General features: G+C 37.6%; 2 protein-coding genes and 1 long non-coding RNA gene across 3 annotated transcripts; 1 reads left to right on the top strand and 2 right to left on the bottom strand.

Moving 5' to 3' along the window:
- Positions 1-204: 204 nt before the first annotated feature.
- LOC148878846 (uncharacterized) lies at positions 205-8,610 on the top strand. The gene is made up of 2 exons (XR_016104028.1): positions 205-779; positions 7,978-8,610. It is a non-coding gene; the product is annotated as an uncharacterized LOC148878846 (long non-coding RNA).
- On the bottom strand, positions 1,428-8,353 carry LOC148878847 (electron transfer flavoprotein subunit beta, mitochondrial-like). The gene is made up of 5 exons (XM_088960212.1): positions 7,970-8,353; positions 7,583-7,864; positions 7,341-7,421; positions 6,185-6,279; positions 1,428-1,811 (listed from the first exon to the last, which is right to left on the bottom strand). Exons 1-5 carry the CDS (start codon positions 8,351-8,353, stop codon positions 1,586-1,588), a joined length of 1,068 nt encoding a protein of 355 aa, XP_088816338.1. The 3' UTR covers positions 1,428-1,585.
- A 586-nt stretch (positions 8,611-9,196) lies between the features above and the next one.
- On the bottom strand, positions 9,197-12,078 carry LOC148878845 (uncharacterized). The gene is made up of 5 exons (XM_088960211.1): positions 11,572-12,078; positions 11,349-11,468; positions 10,945-11,179; positions 9,717-10,460; positions 9,197-9,398 (listed from the first exon to the last, which is right to left on the bottom strand). Exons 1-4 carry the CDS (start codon positions 11,967-11,969, stop codon positions 9,732-9,734), a joined length of 1,482 nt encoding a protein of 493 aa, XP_088816337.1. The 5' UTR covers positions 11,970-12,078; the 3' UTR covers positions 9,197-9,398; positions 9,717-9,731.
- Positions 12,079-15,932: the final 3,854 nt, after the last annotated feature.

Raw genomic sequence — 15,932 nt, 5'->3', positions numbered from 1 at the left:
ATAAATGAAGATCAGATTCACACCACCTTCGTGGTCATTTGCAGTTGTGCATTGAAAATATCTACCCATGAATAAAAACATACAAACATGGATATGTTCCAATATACAGTTGCAAGTGGCTGTGAATACAATGAGAGCACGATCTTGAGAAGACTGAATCTGAATTCTAATAAATCGACTTTCTGATGAAGTTAGTTATAGTAGTTTCTTTCAATATGGCTCAATCAAAGCTAAAGTGGTAACTAAGACCTCGTTTGACATCATTCCGCGGGAGTGTTCCTTGCGTTCCAGATGCTCCTGCGGAATGGGAACACGTTTGGCATGACATTTTCTATCATTCCGAGTTCTTTTGGAGTGGGAACGGCATATTTCCAGTGAATTTGGCTTCAGTCAGGACAGCCTGTTCGAGCAGCCTTTGCTGTTTTGCATTCAGAATATCTCCTTACTTATGTTCTTTATTTCATGGGGAGATATTCCCAATACAAGGTTGGGAAAGGCTGTTAAAACGGTTTGGGCACAGGTTTGCCCTAATGGAAGCCGATCTCGTTTCCCAATACAAGAATGAGAAACTGGGAACACGTAGTTCCACTTCCCACGACATCATTTCGCAACCATTTAGCCATAAGGAAGTCCTAGTCAAGCTTAGTGGGGTTCTTCTTCCTACTGCCAACGCACTCCCAAGCCTTTGCAGAACTTCGACCAGGCTGCAATTGTTCGATCAGTCGCATTTTTCAGCCAATTTTCTTGCACTCAATCTTCACATTCTTTCCGTCGCTCAAGTAAGCTCTCTCTCCTTGCTTAGTTCGTTTTTCAGTGCATTTTGCCCTTGTTTATTTTTTATTTTCATTATCTCTATTTGACATGCAATTTGCTTACTTATTGTAAAAATGTATTAGGTGCCATTGAATTGATCTGGCTTATTCAAGTGGTTTGATCAAATCGAACCACTGGTATAAGGACTTGTTCAAGTATGGATTTGAAAAACTAATCTTAAGATTAACAACATATCCAAATGCTGTTTCTATTTCTTTAAAATAGAAACTTGCTCCTAAGAACAAATTGCTAAACACTAGTGTTATTATTCCCCAGGAACCAGAAATTCCATTCCTGTTGTGGAACAGGAATTTCTCAAGGAACAAGAACAGGAAAGAACAATGCCAAACGGGGTCTAATAGGTTGGTGTTAAAGCAAAATTTATAGGATAATCTATGATTGGTCAAAGTTCTTTCGGCATAATACCTTCAAGCATCATATGGATTTACATATATGCAAGTGTTAGTTCCTTTTAGTGAAAGAAGAAATGGGAAAGAATACAGTAAGGAAAAGAGAAGATCATAGTAGTTCGGATATTAGTGGATCAGAAAGGCATCATACCAGTCAACTGGTATCATAAAAGTGGTAACTAATAGGTTGGTCTAAAAGCAAAATTTGGTCAAAGTTCTTCTGGTATCATACCTTCAAGCATCATATGAATATGCATATGGATTTACATATATGCAAGTCTTAGTTCCTTTTAGTGAAAGAAGAAATGGAAAGGAATACAGCAAGGAAAAGAGATCAGAGTATAACAAAAATAAAATAATGATTAGATAACATGAGCTTCGTTTCTCAACTTGTCAATGAGTTCATCCACAGAGGAGACCAGCACCCCAGCTTTCCTCTTGGGGGGTTCAGTAACTTGAACTACCTCCAAATCAGACTTGATTTCCACATTCAGCTCCTGGGGTGTAACCTTCTTTATAACTTTTGATTTTGCTTTCATTATGTTGGGGAGCGTTGCATATCTTGGCTGGTTCAGTCTCAGATCCGTGCTGCATCAAGGGCAGGTATTTTTCAAACAAGAATTTGAATCAAGTTTAAGAAAATTATATCTATTATAAGTTATAGATTTTTTTTTTGATAAATAAAACTATTGTAAGTTATAGATTACCAAAATTGATTAAAGCATATAGTTAGTTAAAGAGATTAATTAACATGTTTGGGTTGTGCTTACAACAAGCTACAACCCCCCAGCCCCCCAGCCCCCGCCCACCCCCACCCCCCTAAACACACACACACACACGAGAGAGAGAGAGAGAGAGAGAGAGAGAGAGAGCAACATAATAGGTTGTGTTCCCTTTCTTCTTAGGGCTTTCCTCTGTATATCTCTGCTTCTCCTTTACTTTAGGACTAGGCCTTGCCTTCAATCTCTTCTTAACAAGTAACAAGTTCCTACTAAATTTTGTTATCAACAAAAGAGAAAAGGCTAAGATGACAGGTTACATCTATATGAACCAAATGTATTCTGGAAAAAGTAAATTCTGAAGGTCCCAAAAAGTTTTCTAGAGATAGGTATTACTGCACTTTAAGCACTACCGTTTATGCTTTCAGAATGTTGTAGTATAAGAATATCTTAGGGCATGGCAGTGGAAGAAGCATTGTCATATAAATGAAGCTAATACTATTACAAACTCCTGAAGGTAGTGGGTAATTGCCATTAGGTACAACAATGTTTTAAAAATGTGGAGGCATAATGCTTAAGCATTCCACTACCTGGATGCGTGACACTAGTCCAGAACACAAGAACCATAAGCTTCCTGAGCACAAGGCGTAAGCCTCATCAAGAGGAGTTCTTTCTTTTCTTTTCTGTCTTTCTTCCGAAAGTCATTGGAGGCATATGCCTCAAGCACCTGACACACACACCTCAGAGACATCCAGGCCCCCAGCATACACCTCAAACGCTTTTAACTACATTAGCGATACATGATACACAAAATTGCAAGTTACAAAATATAAGTTTATACATCACACTGGTAAAATCAGCATAGATGATGTCCCATATTAAATCATGGTCTGAGTCCCTGATACCTATAGCTCCTAAAGTTTCATTTTTTCAACCAACATCACTTTAAGGTTGAAAGTGGATTTTCCTTCACAATAGAAAACAAGCTCTCTTCATTGTGGTCCATAAAGTTTGTGTTACTTTTCTTGGCAATTATTTTGGGTGAGCAGTAAATCCATATCTTCTTAGAATTCTGTCCGACTCTGGTATCAAGTACACCACAAAAAATAACAATAATAATAATAATAATAATAATAATAATAATAATAATAATAATAATAATAATAATAGTAGTAGTAGTAGTAGTAGTAGTAGTAGTAGTAGTAGTAGTAGTAGTAGTAGCAGTAATAATAATAATAATAATAATAATAATACATTAATGTATTTAAGAGGGAAAACACCCCTAAGACCTGAGCTGTACATGATAGGATCAATAGAACAAAACAAAAAAGAGCAGTTGAGCAGACTGCCAATCTCAAGAGACTAAACCACCCTGACACCCATTATCAAAAACAATACTGTTCCAGTCGTTACAAAAAAATAAATGATCTCACCCAAAAAAGTCATTGTAAAGACCTGCCCAAAAATAACAATAATAATTTTTCACTGGAACATCTTAATATACACTACTGTGCAATTTGGAAATTTTAGGATTGTGGATCAATAGAAAACCATACTTAGACTGGACCATAGAAAAACCAATTCTGCCTCAGTAATTTCTTCTTTCACCAGATTTAACCAAATTACATCACAAGTTGTTCTAGATAGTTTGAAACTGTTATCCAGATCTATCCTAGATCATGATCACTATACATAATGCCAAGAAATAGAATCTAATACTCAAAGCATGTAAAAATTAAACCCATCAGTATTTATAAACAAGTTGAACATTTTAACTTGTCCTTCTGTTGCCTCACATCTTTACTTTTAATTTTCCATTTTTAAGTGTCTTTTTCATCTAAATGACCATAATGTTTTTTAGCAGCATCAATGATACTATCGTTGATAGTTTGACTTTGACATCCTTGATATTATCATATTATGTGGCTAGTGACGATCCAGGATGTAGATCATACAAACCTCCCCATGATATGAACTTGAAACCTGCTGTTTGCACTTTTCATGTAAATGCACATGTTCCTTCACATCTCTGCTATACATTTTGAATTTCTATTCCTTACCTAACAACAGCAAAAGGATGATGGGCAATGGATATCATATTACTAAAAATTAATCCTTACCAAAAAAACAACAGATGGTATGAACATGCATTGGCATAACCTTCTCAAGAAGTTGTCACACACCTTCCAAGTTACTCTCCAAGATCTTTGTATCCTTGGCAAGGAAGGAATTACTAAAAGTATAAAAGAATTACTCTAAAGGGAATGACAGTATAATATTGCCTTTAGGGGTGCCTTTCCAAGATCCATAAGCTTTTAAATTTTTAAGTTAAGAGTTTTATTGTCATAGGATATATTTTGGCAGGTATTGGTTTTAAAAGTTTCTTTCTAGAAATTTATGCCAAACATGTCTGATCACTTTCTTAATGCAACCAATAAGTGATCTAAGTGAGGGAGAAAAGTATAAGAATACCTACAAGTGGGGCCCATAGCCTCTTCTGTTCAACCACCCCAGCTATCCCTAAGGCTTTTTTCCAGGACACATCCTGCTATTTATTCTTCTCAAAATAATCTCTCATGGGAGAAATCAGAAATCACCTAAATTTGGCAGTGTAAGGCAATTCCATAATTTCTATCAACTTTTCACATGGGTCAGTTTTCTAAGGGTCTAAGATAAGTGTTAAAATAAGCATCTTTAGTTGACTTGGACCATATTTGGTCGTGGGCCTGCTTATGATTAAGTAACCATTAAGTTATCTCTTTTATTTAATTTAGTAACAGAATTGGGAGTGTTTTAAAGGGCTGGGCAACCCTCCCTTCTAGTATATAATATGTTCACAAAGCCAAAAATGGTACCTCTATTAAATAAAGAATTTCGTGTTGCAAATTTCATTCAGGGGCTTCTGTTTTTTATTCTTTTAACTATTCCATCCTGCACTCTTGAATGATTCTTGGCCAGTTCTTAACTGTTGTTGTGTAATTCCTGAGTCTGATATTTGATTGAAAACTCTGCCTTCTTGAATACTTTCTTCCTGAGCCTTTCTTCTTGCTGCCATCCTTAATGTTCTATTGCATTCCTGGCCTAATTGATCCGATCCTAATGGAGAAAGAATGTTTCCTTCCATCCCTAGAAAAATAGCCTACCCTAATAAACCCATTAAATAATTTCCGTGATATCAACCTCATAGATGATTTCTCATCCCTAAGCCACACCTAGGATTGTATATGCATCAGTGGGTTTGTCGTCCTTAAACCTTGACACTTTTCTCCAACCCTAAACATCCCTGGGAAAACTGACATACCCTATAAGACAAAACATGGTATGACCAAGAACTTAGTCCCAAGACTAAATTCTGCTTTCATATCCACTCCAGGGACAAAGCCAAGCCATACCTTCCACTATTAATAAAGTAGCATCTTTATTTACTTGTTATATCTGATAAAGAGCAAGGAAAAGTAGGTCTTATAACTGTAGCTACTGAAGTAAACCTTTTCTCCCCACTCAAAAAAAATCTATCAAAGGATGCTTCACTCAGAAATAAATATATGTCCATACTGTTTTCTTGAAGGGTTCAACTCTAATACAGGAAAAACTTGTAACCAATCAACCGGTATCATAAAAGCGGTAAACAATCAGGTGGTATTTATCAAATCTGGTAGCATAGATTTTCCCACTCTTGAAGGTATCAAATATCTAACTATTTAGATTCCACCAGGGAGAAGAAAGTTAAGTCCTAAATGCCCTCAGAAAATTTAAAATCTCAAAAATAGTACCTTCAAGTTTTTCAATGTTCCCGTCAAGTTTTTTTCTGTTTCTTTTCTTCTGGGAGGAGGGGTGTTCATAAAATTAAGTTACACCAGATACAAAGCTTAAGCCAATATATGCATCTCCATGCTCAAAAAATAAGACTATCACATTAGCAACCTGAGAATTGAAAAGCTGCACCTGCACAGATACTACACTCTAGTTGTTCAATTAAATAAAGCATCCTGTCACAAAAGATATATAAATCTAGAAAATTGAGATAACATAAATAGATTTCTAGTTTTTCAACTAAAAACAAAAAAGCAGCATAACCATTTCAATCTGCAGTATGTTCCAGAATCACTTGATAAAGAGGATGCCATTTGCAATTCTAACTAAAAGGAACAGCACTGGCAGATGCAATTATAAACATAGAGGAAAATGTAATCAATTGTCAATTGTCATAAACATAAGAAACAATAAAGATATGATAATTACGTGATTACTGCTGGTAGGTCTAGACACAGAGTCTCCAGACCACCATCCACCTCCCTTTCCACTGTTGCTACCTGCTTCTCTTTATCCATTACAACCTACTAGAAACAACAACAAAATCATAACAAAATAGAAGAACTATCAGTATGAAACAAACATAATCCTTCCATTTTTGGGGACCAATAACAAAGTTCTCCAGTAAATTCTAACCACAAGCTTAATTGCAAGATCTATAAAACCATATGATTTATGAATAAAGAGGCAGTTGAAAAATGCCATCATACCATGATGCATCAAAAAAAGTAAAGTTAAAAATATTCAATATGTTACGAATGTGGAAAAGAATACAGATCATACCAGAGGAGACATCTAAAGAAAGGAATAGTTTTTTGATTGGTAAAGAAAGAAAGAGGTTAAAAAAAGGGCCTTTACAGACTGTAGTGAGTCTACAGTCTATGCATTAGGTTCCAACATTTGGATGGAACATGCATACAGACCGCTGTAAGTCACCATATAAGCAGAAAATGAAACTCGTAGTCAAGAAAACCAGGCCTTCACAGATACCAAACCATTAGTATACAGACAATTGGAAATTTTTTCACTAAGAGGAATAATCAAGCATTATTCCCGTTGTTCCCATCCTTCCATGTTTTTCTTTACAGGTCTGATGGATTTGCAAAACATAATAAGGGTTTCCCAACATAAGGTCCACAGGCTTGTGCAATTAGGAAACTCCAATTCTTTGAACATAACAAGACTTTATCATTCTTGGAACAGATGTACCTTCTTACCCTAAAAGCTGAAAAATTAGTAAGAATACCAGCTTAGCATTATTTATCATTTAGTTTCTTAAAGAATGTAGAACTACAAACCACCATAAAGCAGGAATTGGATAAGGGTGATCTACATTCTCAATCCTCGTACATTGAGAATTGCATATGATGCCATGAGATAATTTCTATCTTCCACAAGCACATTTAAAAACAATTCTAAAAAGTGAACAAACCACCAAGCAAACCTAAATTGAACTTAAGACTCATGCCTTATGTTTAATGAATTAATTATGAATCTGGTCTAAAGGAGTGGGTACGGGGGTTCAAAAGACTATTATGCACTGTGGCTTCCTTTAATTATGTATTGAAAATATGAAAGCATGAACCTTTGAAGCGAATGTTCCCTGTGGCCAGTTGAGCAGCCCTGCAACCATTTGCCCCGTTTGATTGCAATCGTCATCAATAGCCTGCACATTAATTAGGACAACCAAAAGAAAGCAATCTACTGTAAGAGCAATCCCTCAGTAACCAAAATTCAAAAATCCAAAAGGAAGATCAAAAGTAAACCAATTGAACTCGAAACTCCAAGACCGTAACCTGCTAGAATTGGAGGTTAATATTGCCGCACCTGTTTACCGAGGATGAGGAGACCAGGTTTCTCGACGTCGACAAGGGCTTTGAGGAGCTTGGCGACGGAGAGGGGATAGAGCGTGGGCGGAGCATCGACATGGATAGCCCTATCAGCGCCCATAGCGAGTCCAGTCCTAAGGGTGTCGAGACAATGATTGGGGCCCATGCTGACGGCGATCACCTCCGCCAGTCCTGCCTCCTTGATCCGAAGAGCTTCCTCGAGAGCAATCTCACAGAATGGGTTCAACGACATCTTCACGTTGCTCGTCTCAACACCGCTCTGATCGTTTGCATGCATGCGTAGTCATTGTTTGAATCACGAAAATCATGAACTCGGTGATGATGATTAAAGATAATTGATTTAATTAATTATGTTTATTTTTACCTTGTCAGGCTTAACTCTGATCTTAACGGCGTAGTCGACGACTCTCTTGACAGCAACCATGATCTTCATCTTTGTTCTGCTGCTCTTCACCAGCACCGTAGCAGAACCCAGAAAAGGAAAAAGAGGATGACTGTTCCTGGGACTGGGAGAGTAGTTCGGGTAAGATAAGAATAAGATTGCCACTTTGGATATGTTTAAGATGGATCGGATGATATTCTGGTCAACTTCGGATGAGATTGCCACTTTAGCGATGATGAAACATGAAACTACCGGTACCGGGCTAAGATGGATCGGATCCAGATAATCGTAAGCCCGTAACTGACCGCACCCAGAATTTTGGAAGTCCGAGCCCAAGTCGACCAAATTTTTTCCACATGGGTTCATTCAGATACCTCACCTCACCCAACAGCTCGATCTTTTAGGTTGCACGATTCCTTAACACTGAAGTGAGTTTGTGTTAAAAAAGAAAATTGGTACATCTCTTCTATGGTTTCAACTGCCATCCAAGATATTCATACCATAATTTAACATGATTCTTCTGTAATATATGTTGGCATTTGAAAGAATTGAACAGCATATTAGAGGGTAATTGGCATTTAGCCATTTACAATGAACCAAACTGACTACGTGATTATACATTGTTAAGAGCAAGCTTAACTCTCTCACAAGCTTGCTATACATTAATGGAAAAGAATCAAGAAAATTATTTACAAATAGACCCACATAGAGGGGTGATAATAAGAGGTAATTAAATTAGATATTTGGCCAATGTTGATCACTTTGTCTTCAGCTATGTTGGACATCTGAATTCTGCTACCGGACATCATCAGTTCTGTCCCTTGAGAACAACTGAATTTCAATCAGTGCACATTCTCACTCCGCTTCTGCAAGTCTAAGGCGTATTGACTCAGGACTTGAATTCATATTGAGACTGCACAAATTCCAACAAAATATAATGTCAACCATTGCTTGGAATCACAAAAAACAAAAGAAGAAAAAGGCAAATTATTATGAGTTAAGCTCACCAGAATATATAATCCCCACTAGATGCCACCTTCCTCGAAATCCAATCTGGAACTAGTTCATCCATCAAGCTCAGCTGTTCTTCAACTTCCCCTGCAGAAGCAATTCGCAATATTAATATCACATGAAGCTTCAAATTATTGTGCAAATATTCCATATAACTAATAATTCACAGTAATAGCTGATAAGATTTAGGAGAATTACTTTTATCAGTTATATCACAGTGACTGGCAATTATCTTGTGCATAAGCTCCTCCTTTGTCATAACAGAACGCTTAGCTGACTGAAATATTAGGCGGATCATGTCAAACAGCTTGGGTAGGCATGCAATCATTTGTTGCCGCCTCTTCGCTTGAGAGATTCCTGCATCCCTCTCCTCCATTGCTTTTCTCTCCTTCTCTCGTATCTGCACAGAACTAATCTGGTTAATCCACTAATACTAACTTATCCAAGTTGGCCAAGTATTCCCGTCATGGGCATGGAGTTGACATGTTAAGACACCTCAATGGGAACGAGGATCTGGAGGAATGGTAATTTTTAGTTTTCTAAGTACTTGAAATCAATGGAAACTACATTTATTAACTTGGAACCTTTGAATTCTACACTAAACTGAACAGAAAATAAATAAAAATAAAAAATCTCTTCATCATGATTAGGGTCTGGTTAAAATGTCAGAAGAAAATATCTAAAAGACTATACCATCTGAATACGTGACTGGACTTACCGATTGCAAAAGTGCCTACGGAAGAATTTCCATAATGTCCTTCTCAACAGATGATCCCCATGTCTCAATTGTTTCTTCCCCAGTTTTTGTATTCTTTACAGGAGTGTCAAATTTCAAAGATCTGCTCCGGTTTGGACGCCTGGCCAGCTTGTTGGGTGAGTTAGCAAAATCATTGTCAGGGCTCGTTCGACATCTTTTTGGTGTCTGCAATGTGGGTGTAATGCTCATCAACTTGGCTGGAGTTGAAACGAGTTTTGCTGGAGTCCCTTGGGTACCAGCAGTTTCTGTCAAAGAACAATCCTCATTCCTCATAAGTTCTGCCTTTTTGCCCACTTCTGCAATAGTGCTTGAGGGATGTAATTGAGATGGAGAAGCACAAACTTTTGGCAATCTTTTACTGGTCAATGGTTTTGAGGAATATTTAAGAGGTGACGAAGCTGGAGAAGTGCAAGGCTCCTCAATAGAAGAACTTTCTTTGGGGCATCGGTTTAAGACTGATAAATCTGAAGATTCAGGAGGAACGCTGGGTAGTTGTAGGTAATCGTGTTCTGTTTTAGATATGGAAACTCTCTGTGAAAAGCGCCTCTGGAAAGACCGAGAAAGATGAGACGCTGTTACTACGGGGAGTTGTTCTTGAAGATCATTAGATGGTGTGGGGTTGCAGGTCTTGATAGCACTTGAGAGTATGTTCTGTTTCTTTTGATTGAATGGCTCCGGCAGCACTTCCTCTGGAATTTCATCTCCCTGAGCAAAAAAGAGCAACTCAACATAAGAAACATAGCAAGCTAAAATGATTTAGCACACGCAGTCCAGAATAAAGAAAGTGATAAAGCAGACATCTTTGCATTAGTATTGTCCACTGTGACTAGTGCTGCAATAGCAAACTATCAACATTTTCAGTGAATCTAAAATAACTACAAGGTTGAATTCATCATAAGTATTGAACCTCTTGATGAAGAAAAACAACAGGCCTTTCTTAAATCTAGTAAGTGCTTTCACATCAATAGGAAACAAAACAAAAAGCTTCACAATTGTGTTGCCATCTCTAATTTTATTCAGAAATTAAAACAAAAGACGCTGCACGTCACGGCCAACTGTCCCTTTGGAATTTATGTAAATATGAATGACAACAATGGTAATCTATCAAGGAAAAAGGGAACAAAGAATCACTTTTAAGTTTCAGATTCTTCACTCTATGACAACAGAAGATAAAGAAACTAACAAGTACCTCGGAGTGAGCTTTGAAGAAATCCAAAAGCCTTTCACGGAAAATCTTCCTCAAATTCAAATACCCACTTCCGACCTTCCGCTTCTCATCGTTTTCTAAGGCATCTGTTTGAAGAGTAATCTGAAGTTCCGGCTTCATGCACAGTGTTCCCTCATCGTGCAGAAGAACCTTCTGAATTATAATAGCTTCGGGTAAAATGTACTTCAATTGAGCTAAATGCCCATAAGAAAACCTCCTAAAAACATGGAAAAGTTAAAAAGGAAAATAATTAGAACAATTGTGAAAACCCAGAACAAATTCCATCTGGTTCTAAAATCAAACAGAGCAATAATTTCGACACCCGGGTTGAAGTTCTGCACTTCGAGTTGAACATAAGTCCAATAGAAATAAAGGGGAAAGCTTACCGGTCTGTTAGGGCCTCAACTTTCGGTGAAATGTTTGTAAACGTCGACAGTGATTTTTTCAACCGAAGCAGCCGGATTGAGCTTTCCATACTGTCAAAGAACTCGACCAACATCTCATACCTGAATCACCAAAGCGAATACCAAAATGGGTTGAAGCTCAGATCAATTAAAACCTAGATAGTTTACACAACGTTAGAAAGAAAATTGATCTTAGATTCCGTACTTCTCAGGAAGCTTAGTTGATGCTTCGGTCTTGGAAGATTTACGGACCGCACTGGCACTCGGTCCATATTCAGAAGAGAGATTTGTGCTTGTCCCAATCCGATTCAGTTGATCGGATGGTGCATCTGTATTTGTCTTCCGGAGCCCTTGAGCGATCTTCTTCACTTCCTTTACCGAAAGGGCAAAAGCTTGATTTCTGATTCGACGAGGGAGCTGCGTCGGCTTCTCCGGTGTCTTTAAGCTCCATTGGTGCAGATCTGCTGCTTGGGCTTCATTCGAGGAAGCCGATTTCGAACTCGATCTGATTATCTTCTTCGACCTAAAGGTATTGAAACTCGAAGATGAGGGTTCTTCTGAAGAAATTTTCTCTGTCGGCTCTGAGTTACTGGAGGACTCCATGGATGGATGAATTGTTGGACCGAAGGACAGAGAGAAAGGAGAGTGGCGAGAGATAGCAGAAAGGGGCTTGGCCAGGTAAATGGGCGTTGCTTGGCGGGAAAACTGAGTTGGATGATCACGTGGCCGATTGCCAGATCAGTTTACCCGCCAAAAAGATGTATCCCGGCTTTCCTTGCATTGGGAATATACAAATAACAAGATGTTTCCAATACACGGCTGCAAAAGGCTGTTACTCGGCTTTTGAGGGCTCCCATTTGCTTCCCACAAGTTGTTCCTACGTTTTTACCCACAAGACATTATTAGGAAATTCCTTGGTTGGTTACTTGGCTTTGGAGAATCCACATCTCTCAAACGAAATTTCGGGAGATATTCCCAATACATGCTGAGATGTGCATGCAGGGCGCGAATTGATCTCGGTTTTGGAGGGTTCCGATTTTCTATCCACATTCTTACATTTTTACCCACGGAACATTATTAGAAAAATGAATAACTTGTGACTCCCGAAAGTTGATTAATTTTTTCTTTTTTTATGAGGTTAAAATATAGGAAAAGTTAAATACCGTTGCTCCATGGAGCTATACGATACTCGGCCTCGACCAGTGGAACACCCGTTCGAATAGCCTTTATAAGTAGGGGTGGATTTGAGTCGAGCCAAGCCGGATACCTCAAACTTGGCTCACTAAAATTGTATTAAGCTCAAGCTCGATTGGAGCTAGAGACTTGAGCTCAATCTTAGCTTGATTCAAAACTTGCAAGTTTGAGCTCAGTTCGAATTCGACTGCAAGTTAAGTTTTTTCTAAAAAATAAAAATATTTTTATTTTACATACAAAAAATTAAGAATTGTAAAAATTTTATTATTATACATATAAAAAATGTTTTATATTTATATAAAAAATAATGACTATTATACATAAAAAATAAACATATTATTATATATAATAAAATTTATTTATTATATATATTTATATGTATATGTATATGTATATGTATGTATGTATGTATGTATGTATGTATGCATGTAGGTAGGTATGTAGGTATGCAGGTATGTAGGTATGTAGGTATATAATAAAAAAAATATTTATTTATTATACTAGGCTCATGAACCTCACGAGCCGAGCTTCACTAGGCTTGAGCTCGGCTCAAAGCTCATTTTAAACCAAGTTGAGCCAAGCTCGAATAGCTCATGAGAAGTTCGGTTGTGGCCACCCCTGTTTATAGCTTTGCATTGGGAATATCTCCATAGTTATGTGCTTTATTTCATGGGTAGATAATATTCCTAATACAAGGTTGCAAAAGGTTGTTCAATCGGTATGAACATGGGCTTGCACTGACTCAAGTCAAACACATGACTAGGGACCTTACCAACCCTACAGCAACGGGATTTAGTCCCAAGTCTTCCCTAGGACCAATAGAAAACCTTACCAACCAACTAATTGACACTGGTAGGGAATGTTTAAAATTAAATTAATACACAAATCTATAAATTATTGTTTTTATAACAAAAAATAAAAAGATAGAAATAAAAACTTGAATATCTTAAAAATCCTTGGTACAAATATTGAGATAAATAAATTACTTTTAAAAATTTATAAATAAATTTCTAAATTGATACAATTAAATTATAAAAATTAGAATATGGAAATCACTAAATTAAAATTTCCAAATAAAAACCAATGTAAATTACCAAAAATTATGGAACTTATTAATAATTACTAAATGTAAATAATCAATACTTAAATTTCTAAATAATTTTCCAATTTAATAATTACCAAAAACCAATGAAAATTACCTAATTAATTATATAATTTATTAGTATTTTTTAATTTAATAATTTTCAAAAGAATGTTAAAATTTTCTAATAGTTAGGGAAATTATTAATATAGTTAAAATGCCCCAACAATTTTCCAATTTAATATTTAAAATTTACAAAAAACCAATGTAAATGAAAATTTCAATAAATAATTTTTCATTAGCAAAATTAACTTTTTAACATTAACAATTTTCTAAAATTACCTCAAATTATTGAAAATTGCTAAAAAATAATTTTCTGAAATTTTTACTAAATATCACTAACTATTAATGTTTTTATTAATTATAAAATTTTCAATAATTATTGATATTAAAATTTTAATTTTTTAAAAAATTATGTATTTATGAATAATTAATTACTAAAAATATCAAAATAAATTGATATTTTAATCATTGTAATTAAAATAATTTTCTAAAAACTACTCAAAATTTTAGGTAATAATTATCAATTTTACTAAATATCACTAACTATTAATGTTTTTATTAATTAAAAAATTTTCAATAATTATTGATATTAATAAATTAATTTTCAAAAAAATTATGTATTTATGAATAATTAATTACAAAAAATATCAAAATAAATTGATATTTTAATCATTGTAATTAAAATAATTTTCTAAAAACTACTCAAAGTTTTAGGTAATAATTATCAAATTTAGACAATAATAATAATAATAGTAATTGATGTAGCACAATCTAGTCACTCCTAGCTGGCGCTCGCGTGGCTCCTGAGATGTACCTGAAACGAGAGAAAGGAGGAAGAACTCCTGGGGGGTTTCCTGGCAGGAACGCTCCGATGCTTAAGTTAGTATTGCGTACAGGAAGCAAAGAGAGAACGAAGGCTAAGAGTGTTGGTTGCACTAGTGATTCTCAGATACCTTATTCCTTGAGGATAAGTTCCTTATAACTGAATTCTATTGCTCCCAGCCCTCTGACTTCTGATAGGGCAGGCATAACCGCCACTATTAGTCTGCCATAGCCACTATAGGCAAGATTGAGGTGGCACGCGCAGGGCCGTCATGCAGGGTATGTGTCTGTCAGGTGTGGAACGCCTTCCTAAAGGTGGCAGGCGCAACGAGGGGACATGCCTACAATTTGCAGGTTTGTCAGGTACGGCGGTCGGGCAGGAAGCCATCCTATGGTATATCGAGTTGCTCTCTTGCAAATTGCCCTGAGCTGGGTCGTCCCGTAAGTGACAGGCTGCCTGCAGCCGGTTATGCCGAGCTAGCTGACCCGAGGTCTTTGTGCCTCGGGGCATCCAAAAAAGAATCGGTGTGTTCTTGCTTGGGAGTGGCCCGAGGTCCATTGAGAGGAGCTCGGGTCTCAAAGGGGGTCAGGGTGCCCGGAACTCGGGACCCCTCGAAGCCCCTTGACCCCGGGGAGGAGGTGCGAGCGAGGCAGCTTTCGACGAGTAGTTTACCTGTCAAGTTGCCATGTTGAACTCGGTGGGAATTCCCCACCGAGTTGTGCTCTTGTCCGTTGTACTATCATGCCGAGTCACTGTTTGAGCTAGGTCACGCCTACGTGTACTTGAGCTACGAGGTTGAGCCAAATCACCCTCCATCAATTGCCCCCCACTCCCTGTGTTAGTCGGCAGGTCGGTGTCTAGGCCAGGTTGTCAGGTCGGCGCCCATGTCGGTCGGTGGGTCGGTGTCTAGGCCAGGTCGTCAGGTAGGAGATCTTCCTGTGATACGTCATACTACTCCTATACCGAGCTACTCTACAAGTGGCAAGCTGCCTATGGCGAGCTACCTGTGGCAAGCTGCTTATGGTGAGTTGTGGTAAGTTGCTTATGGCGAGCTGCCTGTGGCAAGTTGCTTATGGCGAGCTGCCTATGGCAAGCTGCCTGTGGCGAGCTGCTTATGGCGAGTTGCCTATGGCAAGCTACCTATGGCGAGCTTCTTATGGCAAGCTGCCTATGGCGAGCTACCTGTGGTGAGCTGCCTATGGTGAGCTGTCAAGAGGCCACACTTAGTTGGCATGAGGTGCCATGTGTCACAATTCCACTGGAGGGCCAAATCTACCCTCATCAATTGCCCCTACTCCCGAGCTGAGAGTAACTCAGCGAAGGGAGTAGATTTCTTTTGGCCCGTAAGTCGACGAGCTAGTAAGTGCTGATCCAATTCCTAGTGTGGCCTGTAGGCTTTGGGAGT

Source organism: Nelumbo lutea, chromosome 1 (assembly GCF_056320005.1).
Source record: "Nelumbo lutea isolate HS-2025 chromosome 1, American lotus-T2T, whole genome shotgun sequence".
NCBI lineage: Eukaryota > Viridiplantae > Streptophyta > Magnoliopsida > Proteales > Nelumbonaceae > Nelumbo > Nelumbo lutea.
Note: the sequence above shows the minus strand (reverse complement) of the source record. Positions and strands in the feature narration are given on the sequence as shown.